We start from the raw sequence: 13,448 nt of genomic DNA, 5'->3' as shown, positions 1-13,448 counted from the left end.
GTGTATTTGAGTAAATTTCCAAGTTGTAATTGTCATTTGAAATTCAGGTCAATATTTTTCAAAGATAGACATATGAAAATATTTTTTTTTTTGAGAAAAATATTTTTTCAATAGCAACTATTCAAACAATATGTTGAAAAATGATATTCCAGGGCTCTGAAAAATCTAAACAAAGTCACAAGCATTTTTGACCAAAACAATACACTATTCTGAAAGTTCCGCGTTGGTTTTATTTTTTGTTTAAAAGATATGGGGTTTCATAGTTGCTGCCGCAAAGCATTTTCAAACGAGGAACGCCCCAAAGTCTAGTTTTCTTTAGTTCTCCTACCAAAAAGAGCACCAAAATGACTAAAATTGATAGTATTGGCGATCTCCCCCTGCTGATGCGGTCTATACGGTTGCGTGGTTTTTTAGTTAAGTGTGTAGGTAGACTTACGAACTGTTAAGGGTATAAACTATACAGTCTTCGTCATTAAGTTGGGTAACAGATTAAGCATATTATAACCACTCTGCGTCCAAAAATTATTTCTCAAACCTCAAAGAATTTCTACATATAACTGAAACTGGGGTTATCAATATTAGTATTGCTCGCTCGCTTCTCGCTTGAAAATACGTAGAGGCCCAACTTTTAAACTCTGGAAGTTTTTAATATTTATTTGAAAAAATAAGACATCGCGATTTTTGGTGTTCCATTTCACGAATTTTGACTCTAAAACAATAATAACACATCTATTAACTATACTAGGAACTAGAATTATCATTGAGTCGATTATAAACCAGGGCCATCCGACGAACAGGTTCATGCTGGCCATAGTTTGTGCGGTGTGCGTTCGTTTGCAGTAGTTGCTGATGACGTTGTGGACGAAGAGGGCATTGCAGCTGATACATTGCCAAGATAGCAGGTAACCTGTGGGGATTTTAAATAGATGGGTTTATTTAACATTATTCTAAAATCATTGTGGTCTATCGATCACTTACAAAGGTATCGTTTTTTGTTGCGCGCATGAGCTTTGCGGTTTTGTGTAATCAGAATTAATCAACTAGGGTATTTTGAGCTGAAGGGAAAGGGGGATTTTTGTTTAAACTGTTAATTATTAGTTGTTTTTTCACTCCTACCATTCTACTATCGTTATTCAACGTTTTCTATCGGCAATTTTTCTTCGATTTTCGTTATCACTTATTTGTGTTTGATTCCACTCACTGACTGTACTGTTTAGCCCTTGTATGTGAGCTTCAACTTAAACCGGTAGAGCTTTGGTGAGAATAGCGGAGCAAGTATTTTTCTCGGAGGGTTGTTGGTGAGCCTATTGGTTGAGGCTATGGTTGTTAATGGTGTTTGTGTGTGTGGCTGTGTTTGGTTGTAAGGTTTTGGTGGCTTGTCTTCGTTCTTGTGTTGCTTTCACTTAGTGTAAAAGTCCTCGTCGTTGAAATAAATGAGTAACTTTTGAAGTATACAAGAATCACCATGGTTCTCGATAATTTGGAATCTTTTAGTATCATCTTTAGAATTTTAGTAACATCATTAATGTACAAAGAAAAAAGCAGCGACTTAAAAATACTGCTTTGAGGAACACCAGAATTGATGCGAAACCAGGAGGATTGTAAAGTTCCCAACTTTACAGCAACCTGGCAATGCGTAGATAAGAACTGAGCCATTTTACCAATCCAGTTGCAGTTCCAAGCCCGTCGCATTTGACACAAAGTAATCCATGATCAACGCGAACGTAAGCAGCTTTTAGGTCCGTTTAGACAGCGAAGAGTTATGTGAATTCCAACATGTTAGTGGAAACGGATCGATCAAGGTAAAACCCATGCTGAGCAGTAATGAGATGATTATGGACAATCGTTTTAAAAATGTTTGAGCAATCACACAACATGAGATCATACGATAATGTTCCACATTTCGTTTATCACAGGTATTTTTCAATACCGGAAACAATAAAGATTCATTCCAACTGCAAGGAAATTGATGACATTGAAAATAGTGGCTAGCGGTGACTTTGAAACTGCAGCGCATTTTTTCAGAATCACAGCAGAAATACCATCGGGTTCAGGTGAGAAAGATTGTTTCAGCTGGCAAATGGCCAACAAGACGAATTTACTGTTATTCGTGTTTGACAAAAACATGTTAGATGGTAATCCATCCTCCTTACTTTCGAATTAAGTAACTTCCAGAAGCTTTTCGGGTTCGAACGTAGGTAATGTTCAGTCCCAAGCAGTTGTGTGGCCTTTGCTGCACGTAAGAGTCGTCTCCATTCCACTCGGTCCATGGCTGCAGTTCGCCAGCTCTACAGTCTGCGTAAAGTCCGTAAGTCGTCTTCCACCATCCACCCTGCCCGCTGTGCATCTCTCCTCCTCGTCCTTGACGGTTTGGTTTCAAGAAAAATCTTTAGTGGGCTGTCGTCTACTCGAAGACCAAAGTATGCACGATTTTCTGTCATAGTGCACCGATAAATTTCTATGCAGGTTTCGTTATCGGAAGTTACCAGTGAGACCAGGTACACGAGTTCGTTGACCACCTCGATTTCATCACCACGAACTTGACCTTGAGGTGGGAGGTTGGCTCTGTTTCTCGTGAACCCGCTACATTGATAACCAGTCCAATTTCGTTTGGCTTCGGCCGTTATTTCGATGTACGGCTCCGCCATCTTCACAAAATTCCGATCTACAATGTCGATATCGTCGGCGAAGCCAAACATTTGAACCGGCTTTTGGAATATCATGCAACACGCGCTTCTACTGACACCTTTCAAGGCAATGCTAAACCATAAGCACGAGAAGTCGCGGGTTTTCAACCGGCCAATCTCTTTCTCCACCTCAAAGGAGATCACCCGAATCCTGTTGTCTTTTGCTCGTGCACAAAGATCAATTGCCATATCGTCCTCGCGTTATACTGCATCGCCGTTCAGATGCTCATCGAAGTGCTGCTTCCACTTTTCGATCACCTCACATTTGTTTGTGAGGAGGTTGCCGTCCAAGCTTCTGCACGTATCGACTTGCGGCATGTAGCTTTTACGGGTGCTGATCAGCTTCTCGAAGAACTTTCGAGTGTCGTTGGCTTGGTACAACTCTTCCATCGGTAGCATGTGCATTGGTTTACTATTTAGTGTGAGAGCAGTTGTTTTCGCAGTGCAAGATGTTCTCCTGCACTCTAGAGGTTTTCTGAGGAGAAAAGCCAAGTCTGCCTGTCAGTAGCTCTCGTACAGCGTTACAGCATTCTCGCCCGTGCTGCGTTCTTCTTCTCGATGACGTTGTGCTTGCATTCGCATTCAGTCATTTATGTGATTCGGAGCCTTTGTAACTAGTAGCGCTACAGCAGTACTACCAATGGCGGATCGGAAGCTCCCCCAGCCATCTTCAAGAGTAGCTGCACCAAGCTGCTTTTCCGTGAGTAGCACTGCCTCCAGCTGCTGCGTGAATCCCTATGCAGCCCCGGCGTCCCGCAGTTGTTCGATATATGGTCGGGGCGTTTGACTTCGGCGGGTATTATACACCGTCGAAAGTTTTGAGTGCATGCACACAGCTACTAGGTAGTGGTCCGAATCTGTATTCACACTGCAGTAGGTGGGAACGTTGATGATGTCGGAGAAGAACCTGCCGTGGATTAGGACGTGGACGATTTGATTCTCTGTCTGTCGGTCGGGTTATCTCCAGGTGGATTTGTGGATATCTTTGCGGGGGAAGAAGGTACTTCGGACTACCATAGCAAAGTTTACGCACCGATGGCCGTTATTATTAGACACAGCATGCAGGCTATCTTGCCCGATTACTGGTCCTAACGGGTGACACCTAAAAATTTCGAATTTTTTGGAGGCTCTCTTATTCCACAACAAACACGCTCAGAGATAAATGAGAGTATGCATATGAAAGTTCTTTCCCGCTTATTTTTGCCAGTATTTTTTGTTTTGTTTATGCATGCCCAGTTGTGTTCAAAAAATGGCATCGAAACAAAGAACATTCCGCAAGCGCAGTTCGCTTTGAACTGCACAACAATTTTGGCAAAAAGTCCATGGTAAACTATTTTGAAGGCGAAAATCTTCCGGTTTCTAATGAGTATGATTCCCTGCAAACCTTAATTATAGTCCGCCAGGAAGGTAGTGGAAGACCGGCCAGAGTAGTGGACAGGAATACGAAACCCAACGAATCAATTTAAGTGTCACGACTACGTGACGACTACGAAGTTACGTGGATGTAGGTGTAGATTATCCTATTGCTTCCTGCAAAGCAGAGCGATTTGCAGTTCCATGTCCCAAGTTTCCAATAGTAGTCCCGTGTCAGCTTTGTTTGAAGTCCCACGCTGACACCAGGACGTTGAACAGCCGCTCATAGCATGGAGATCAGACGCTGTTTTGTGCCGCACCATCTTGGTTAACAGACCCTTGGTATGCCGAATTTCCTCTACCGCCGAAATATGATCGCGTCGCACCTTCTCATTTAGCTATCGTAGGATGAAAACATTGACCTGGCAAGGCCAACCAGTTATGCCTATGTTTCAACTGGCAGTCTAGTGTAATCATATGTCTCGTGGAGGTATGAGATAGGAACTTGTGAGGGCCGGAGCTGTGTTTGACGCTTCTTTCTGGTTGTCAACGCACGCTTTTAAGCCCGTACACCTTGTAGTATTTCCTTCAAAAGAATGTTCAACTCCCTAGAATTTTCGTCTCAAGAGTTGAAACACGAAATGTATAAGTGTTTATGTAAAATTTACAATAAATTTAACCGGGAAAAATCGTGAAAAAACAAAGACATCAAATTTTGAAATTAAGTGTCAACCCTGCAAATTGTATTCAATTTTTAAATGTTGTTTTTGTTTATTTGTTTTGTACCACCAGAATCTTGTAAGTTTTAGGAACAGAATTCAATTTCCAATAACTTGTACTTTTTTTGATTCTATAGTGCGTTCTGAAAAAAATATTTTTCAAAGAGAGGTTTTTGAAAATCATCAATTTTTTATTCAAAAATGTAGGTGATCCACCAATTTTTTTTTAGCTTAGAAAAGTTTTCCGCCAATTGTAAGCTCTTCTAAATTAGATCATTTTAACTCAATGCTTCTATTTTCGAATGGGATTTTTGTTTTAGAGGAGAATTTTTTTTTTCAATTTTTATTTAAAAATCTTTGATTTGTAATAAAATACTTACTTTGGATGAGTTGTTGAAAATTGATTTTTGACTTAGACTCTGAAAAACTAAATTCACCACTGAAAAAACAAATTCACCTGCTGGTCTCAAAGTACGATGCTTGTCTATTAAGCTAATCGTCGTGTGTTCGAATCCCGGCTCGGAAGACACCACAAACAATTTTTCAAAGATTCTACTTACTAAAATTGATACGTTTGTTAAAATGGTCCAAGAACCTCTAAAAAGGTCAGGTGTCTTGTAGTCGAAAACAATTTTTTTACAACATCACATGGTAAAGGTGTCTGTGACCTAACTAGTGAAACATTTGAACGCATAGTTACAGGAACTAGTTTGACTTGGCAGCATAAACATCCGATCATGAGCGTAAAAACATTATTTGGCTGGAAATATATTCTCATTTTCATATGCGTCGCAAGAAAAATAAAACAAATACGCTTTTTTGAAAAATAATGCCTGTCAAAGTCCAAACACCTGTGAAATAGCCATATATTTTTTATCGAAATCATATACACAATTTTCCTATTTCCCGTGGAATTGCTTGGTGTATAATAAGAATACTTTAAAGGCCTTTTCATACCGATTTCTACTGCTGATCAACATGCATGAAGAAGTGGAGAGTTCTCCTAGGTACATTATTTTAAGTTCGCTTTTTATTCTTCAGAGATGTTGGTCAAGAGAGGACACCGATAAGGAGCAATCATATAAGCAACATGTTTTAGTGTTTAGTCTAATTGATCTAAAGGACCGCTTCGCTTGAAACAGGTTCAATCTTACATAAAATAATTCCACGAAGCTTCGGTAGAAATGACACGAAAATCAAAATTGTCATGCGTTTCAATAACTTTCAAAATTATTATTTATCACAAAGTAACGCTTTAGTCACTACTTTAGTCGCCCTCCATTCGCCAATGGCTACATAAAGTGAGGAAAGGAAGGAAATGTTCTTAGCGGCAGCAAAAGTTTCTATTTGTGACTCTACTTCCTATAGAAGTATAGAACACCACATCCCATGCTGGCTGTTCTTGTTTCATTCATATTTATACCTTTTCAGTCCGGTTGGAAGCCGCACAATCGGTCGACTCGGGAGGAGGAGCATACGTACAATGTACATATAATGCAACTCGTCCTGTAAACACTGTTCGCTCAATGTTGTGAATCTGTTATTCTCGACTTATTCGACGTGTCGACAGACCATACCAGAAAGTTTAGGTGGGTCATGAATTTTAAGTGGCTCAAACAATGAAACGAACTCTAAAATATGAATTACAACCCAGACGCACAACGTCCGATATCACTTCAAATCTGGAGAGATGAAAAAAGGCAGGGGAAGGGTCAATCCACAATTCATAGTGAAAGCACAATGCTGCGGCTGAATGCAGGTATTGTACGTATTGTACGAGCAGCACGTGCTGTATCTTATCTTTCACCTATGGAAAAGCGGAGCAATAGTGTTTAAAGTTCTCGTTTCGACTATTGGAAAACGCTCTAGGTACCCCATGTTGATTAGAAAATTATTTAAGACCACCAATAAAGTCCAACATACTATTGAATACCAAGCCCAAATTAATTACAATAACGTGGATTTTTTTACAAGATTTGGAAGATTATTTGTACGCGGTATCGAATAATTTTAGTATAAGTAAATCTAATCTAATCTTTTAAACGCTCAACAATCTACAATACAATCATCCGCGTGAAAAAGACCCCAGTGTATGATTACTTATTTCAATTTTTTGAAACTTCATTTTAAATTCTAGAACATAAATATACTAATCTAAATTACTGCACCGTATATTGTTTTACTGAGTCTTAATGATCATTCCGGACCATTTTTTAAACCTGAAATTTGATAAAATGTACTAACTGAGTAATAAAACTAAACGAAAACCGTACAATGCAAATGTTAACCTGCGATGGTTACCCAGTTGTTGTAAAAGGTTGATTTATCTACAAGTGCTGCTTTTCCATTTTTGTTGAGCTTGTTTTAAGTGACATAAATTGGTATTACATGAAGCATCGAAGTATCAAAGCAAATAGATATATTTGAAGCCTTAGCATTGTTTCAATTTAGTCTGACCTTAATATAAACTACCCCAGTTCATTATTTTAAAATAAAATATTTATCTGTAAAAGTGCAGACTTTTGAAATTACTCCGTTTATGTTAGGACTAGGAGTTTTTTTGAAAACATTTTCGTAAAATTTTGATAAAAACATACGAAAATAATAATTTGAAGTGGCAGTAATTCCAATATACAGCTTACTCATCAAACTGTGTTTAAAGCAACGTATTCTCCTGTCCTCCAGATATTCCATCGACCACAACAACGCCTACCAGTCCGCCAAGCACCACCACCCTACCTACCACAACCGAAGCTTATTATCGCAAAAACTGTGAGTATAAATTCGTTTTCTATTATTGTTGTGCTTTAATAGCGTTTGCTGTAGACTAATACGATCCAGTCAAATGATGAAAAATTGTATTTTGTTTGAAATATAACGAACATTACAAGTTCAGAAAACATAAATATGTAAAAGTTGTAAGGAGAAGCACTCGACAATCATTTATTTTTTAATATTGTTACATTTAAGTTTTCAATTATTTGAGTTGCTAGAATATATCTTGCAGGCTTAGTGTTTTATGACAACAATTCAATTTGGGATCTATCGTCAAAGCAAGGACCATTCATCTACTATTAGTATCCCTCAACTGGTTCTTGCACGTAACTCTACATCAACGAACGGCTTCGTCTGTTATTTAGTCACTGACTTATGCTCGGTACTCTAAATAATATCTATAGGTCTTACTCATTCATCATTCGTGCTACTCGGCTAAAATCGGTCACCCTTCATATTTTATTAGCTTGATATTATTCGCCTGTTAGTGGCTACGACTTTCTTCAGTGGTCAAAATTCAAGATTATAAAACACTACCGTAAGATGAGGTGAGATTGTGCCAAACAAACCTATTGTTTGGCAGCCATCTCATGGCGATCACAAGACCAACCTTTCTTGAGTAAGTTTCCTCGAATACTTAACCAAGAAAAACTACCCTCAGCTCCTACTCCGCTCTTTATTCTCGTTGACATATTTTACAAAAAAAAATTGAAAAACGTATGTTTCTGTGGTTTGTTCAGTGATTAAACATAAAAAATGTCAGCAAAAGAATAACAAAAATAATTTCAGATTCAGCCTAGAACCACCTAGACCAGAAAAACTATAAATTGAATGATTGAAAATACTTCGAGAAAAACAACACAACAGACTCCAAAGTCTTTTTTAAAATGATTTCAAGCGAAACAAAATTGGAGCCCAAACAGAAAATAGTCAAAACATTGCACAAAATTCATGAAACCACGATTTAGCCAAAACAAAAATTATTTTTTAAAAAAAGTTGTAAATCGCTCTAAGAAGTCAAATAAAATGTAAAAAAAGAAGGATTTAAAAGTAAGTCAATATGGCAGAAATATTCTGTAGAAGCTGGAAAGATAAAAACTTTTCTACAAGCTAGAAAAGATTAAAAAAAATCTTCTTCTATACCTATAAAAATGCAGTCCGGTCTGGCCTATCAGGTCTGGGGTTTTAGGGGCCGAGAAAGGTTCCTATGATGGTTTGAGACCCTTCCCTCTTCTGGAAGGAAGGGGTCCCTTACAAACGAAACACAAATTTCTGCACACCTCAAAAACTAACCAAATAAATGGAACCAAATTTGGCATGTGGATGTTTTTAGAGGTAACAAATATGTCCATATAAGTTCGACACCACTCCCTCTTATGGGATTTTCTGCACATCTCGAGAACTAACCAAGTAAATAGAACCAAATTTGGTAGGTGAATGTGTTTAGGAGTAACAAATATATCCAAAATGGTTTGATACTCCTCCCTCTTCTACAAGGGAGGGGTCCCATACAAATGAAACACAAATTTCGCACAGCTCGAGAACCAATCAACCAAATACAACCAAATTCGGTATGTGGATGTTTTAAGAGGTAACAAATATGTCCATAATGATTCGACTCCCCTCCCTTTTCTGTGAGGGAGGGGTTCCATACAAATGAAACACAAATTTCTGCATATCTCGAGAACTAACCAAATAAATATACCAAATTTGGCAGGTGAATGCTTTGAGGGGTAACTAATATATCCATAATGTTTTGACACCTCTCCCTCTTCTATAAAGGAGGGGTCCCATAGAAATGAAACACAAATTTCGCACAGCTCGAGAATCAATCAACTGAATATAACCAAATTTGGCAAGTGAATGTTTTTAGGTGTAACAAACATGTCCATAATGTTTCGACACCCTTCTTCTGGCATGTCTCCAAATACCATTTCGAAATCTAAGATGGCGATTTCCGGTTTCTGAAAAACAGCGGCTAATGACCAAATACCACCCAACATGGGTATTTTCGGAATTGTTATGATGCACTGAAGCCACAAATCGACCTCAGACAACATTTTGAATTGTAAGATGGCGACTTCCGGTGTCCGAAAAACAGCCTGACCGTGACCAAATACCACCCAATATGAGTATCTTCGAAACCAGAATGATACAAGGAGCTAAAAATTGACTTCAGACACCATTATGAATTGTAAGACGGCAAAAATGGCCGATTTCCATAAAATATGAGTATCTTCGGAACCAAAATGATATACAGGAGCTAGAATCGACCACAGACACCACTTTGAATACGAAGATGGTGACATCCGGTTTCTGAAAAACAACCGAAAATGACCAAATAACACCCAATAAATGTTTCTTAAACCAGAATGACGCTCAGGGACCAGAAATTGTCTCCAGATTCCATATTAAAATCCAGGATGGCGACTTACGGTTTCTAAACAATAGCCTGAAGTGACCAAATACCACTCAATATGAGTATCACCGGATCCAGAATGATGCAAGGAGCTAAAAATTGACCTCAGACACAAGTTTGAATTGTAAAATGGCAACTTCTAGGAAACAGCCGAAAATAACCGAATACTACTACATATGGATGTGTCCGTAACCGAAATGATGTAAAGAAGCCAAGCATTGACCGTGGACACCAATTTGAATTCGAAGATGACCTCTTTCAGTTTCTGGAAAACAACGAAAATAACTGAAATCCACCCAATATATTTCCGGAATAGAGCTGATGTACAAAAGCCAAAAGTCGAGGATGTTGTCATTCCGATAAAACCAATCATTTCAAACGATATAAACAAATCGCGAGGAATCAATGAATTTGAAATGTTTAAAATTATTAAATCAAACACTAAAATAGGCGGGACGAAGTTTGCCGGGTCAGCTAGTACATATATAAATAAAATAAATGGGATTGAAAAAATATTATTTTCCAGGATGGACTCAACTCCTAACCTTCGGTAAGGTGCCAAGGTGCTCCCACAGACCGTTATTATGAAAAAAAAAATGCAAAGAATCTGAGTACATCATTCGATTCGTTATAACGTCCTGAGTTTCTGGTCAAAATTTAAAATCATCGTACGGTATATTTTTGAGTAATTTCTTTTTGAAGGTCGTAAACAAAAAACAACAGGAGGGTGTTCCACAAAAAACTCTATTTTGTCGTGTTCAACGTACAGATAGGATATCGCAGTATTCAGCAATTGTATTTCTTTTAAATTTTTTTCCACACATTGCTGAAAGAAGCAATCTGGTAAATTGAAAATTAGAAAAAAATATTTCATTTACCTAACCGCTAGGTGCATTGATCGAAAAACCGAAAACGCCAAAAGTAAGGTTTTGTTCTATGAAACAATTTTGCTGATGACATTTACATACATAAAATCAATTTTTCACAGTCAAATCTAAAACGATCACTATTTTTCGAGTTTAGACCACTGTGCACTGTGGGATGTTCAAATAAATCTTACCACCAATTATAAACGGTTCCCCTTTTAGAGCTAATTCTATGGTGGTGTAATCAAAAATGCACATTTTTCAATCCTCATTATTTTAATTCTCAACCTTCGTTACTATGTTCACTTCTTAAACATTTTTTGTTATCATACTACCTGACACATTGTTTCTCATTTTTAGATAAAAACAAAGTCTACAGGCCACTAGACGAGTACTCATCTTCGTCCAACAAAATCCTCGTAGGTGATAGTGGTGAATTATGGAACATTGAACTATCGAAAGATAAAGGTATACACTTGCTCCATCGTATTTTGATATTTTACTATATGCAATCGTACTTCGAAACGCGCTTTGATTATTGATTAACTATCCGTACAGAAAGAGACCGCTACAGGGAAAACTCAGCCGCCAACCTCGAAGACCAACGCGAAAAGGAAGCGTTCGTCGACAACGAGTCTAAATCAAGCACCGGCTCGCCGCGGTACACGTTACTGATGGAATTTAAACTACTCCTCGCGTTGCTTATGATCTTTCATCTAAGGTGATCAAACGTGTAAAATTGTTAAAAAAAGGCAGAAAAAAATATATATGCTAAATAAATTCGTTTGATTCAACTATTTACTAGATGCTAATTCCAATAGAATCAAATTTGGAGTAAATCGTAGATTAGAACAATCAGAGCGTATAATACATACTACATGAGAATAATAAGTAAAGAAAAGCTCCGACAAATTTCAACTGTGCAAATAATGTTATATAACACAATAGAATTTTATAAAAAAAAAAACTATACTGCTGTTTTCTTCTCAAATGAGTGAACCAAAGCCGATAAATACGAAAAACTGTTTAATGTTCCTACATCTGCTTGCTTACAATCTGCAAAAAGCATTAACATACGACTGTCGCAGGTAAGTTATTCATGAAATTCTGTTCGATTTCGCAACATACATTTTTGGTAAAACGTTGTTACTCATTTTATCAATCTTAAATCATCCAACGGAGCTCCGTAGCCGCAAGGGGTACAGAGTTCGCTTTGGCAAGCAGATGGTTGTGAGTTCGAATCTCAGTAGAACCAGACCATTTGGTTGTCAAAGAAATTCAACATGGGTTTATTCTCAGGCTCTCCACCACATCCTTCAGACTGAATTCTACACTGTTGACTTTCCGCCTAACAAAAATAAGTCCCTCTTATACTGAAGCTGGTCTGAGTAACGTATAATAGTACTCTTCAGAGAATTGTAATTATGGTGCGATATTGGCTGGATGAACAAGGTTTCGACAAGACTCCTTCCTCTTGACAAAATAAGTCCTTCTTAGAATAAAACTGACCAAAGAAATCTCAATCCTCGCCAGGGAATTGTAATTGGCGATATTAGCACGTGGAACGAGATTTCAATAAGACTCCATCCTCTTGACATAATAAGTTACTTTTTAGAAGACCAGGCCAAAGAGGAACGTTAGGTGAAGTCTGACTCCAGGGAATAATTTAATGATTTTGGTAGAGTAGAAAAAGACTCGGTATAGCAGAGAAGTAATCTTGTAACGAAAATATAAATATAAATATAAATTATCAGCGTTTTACTTACTTCAATAGTGATACTACCAATAATATGAAGTGCGGTGTGAAGAAAACACCTGGACAATATCAAAATAGATCAAATGTCTCTGGTTGCAGTGATGAGTGCATACAGAGGAATAAATATACCCTAAAAATGAAGTTACTCAAAAAAACAAATTCGGATTAAAGATTTATCTGTCTTCGATTCTTCCAGATTTTTTTTTTTTTCATTTTGTTTATCATTTCGATATTCAGTGTTCAGCAACTGAACTGCCTATAATCGCATATCAGTCCCATCTGGAAAATCATCGAGTTGAGAAAACAGCGCCTGAAGATATTTTTCTTGTTTCACGTATTTCACCGGTTTTGGGTGGGTTATTCTTGTTTTTTCGACATAATGTAATGAAATAGACCTTAATCATAACTTCTTCATTGATGAATTGCATTTTTCGTGAAAATTGAAAAGAAAAATAAAGAAGAGACTGATATGCGATTATTTAGGGTTTATGGCCGCAAACAGCTTCTCAATATGCTGCATGGAGAATGTCGGAGACGTCCACCCATTACTTACCCCGACTTAAAGGTCGTCGTTGGAAAAGCAAAATATAAGGTTGAAGTCTTGGATATGCAATAATTTCCTCTCTTACGTCTTCAGTGTTTTGAAATACGTGCTGAATAAAATTATTCATTTAGCATATTGGAAAAGTGGTATTGAGAAAGGGAAGTTTCCAATTTCATTACAACAGTGACTTGACGGAAGACGACGGCGATGAAAAGAGGTACAAGCTGTTCTTAGCTAAGCAGCTAAAAACGATTTCTTTTGAGTTCGGACAATTTCAACTTGAATAATCATTTGAAGTGAGCAGACCACCCACAGGAAATTAACCTCTT

The 13,448-nt window shown here is 37.7% G+C and overlaps 1 protein-coding gene across 1 annotated transcript in view; it reads left to right on the top strand.

Moving 5' to 3' along the window:
• LOC129728119 (lachesin-like) overlaps positions 1-11,764 on the top strand; it is an 83,180-nt gene extending 71,416 nt beyond the window's left edge. The window contains exons 9-11 of the mRNA XM_055686522.1: positions 7,445-7,531; positions 11,180-11,287; positions 11,378-11,764. Of these exons, the coding sequence (XP_055542497.1) occupies positions 7,445-7,531; positions 11,180-11,287; positions 11,378-11,544 (362 nt within the window). The 3' untranslated portion in view covers positions 11,545-11,764. The remainder of the gene's footprint in view (positions 1-7,444; positions 7,532-11,179; positions 11,288-11,377) is intronic.
• Positions 11,765-13,448: the final 1,684 nt, after the last annotated feature.

Source organism: Wyeomyia smithii, chromosome 3 (assembly GCF_029784165.1).
Source record: "Wyeomyia smithii strain HCP4-BCI-WySm-NY-G18 chromosome 3, ASM2978416v1, whole genome shotgun sequence".
Lineage (NCBI taxonomy): Eukaryota > Metazoa > Arthropoda > Insecta > Diptera > Culicidae > Wyeomyia > Wyeomyia smithii.
The sequence above is the reverse complement of the archived record's forward strand: the minus strand, read 5'-3'. Positions and strand labels throughout refer to the sequence as shown.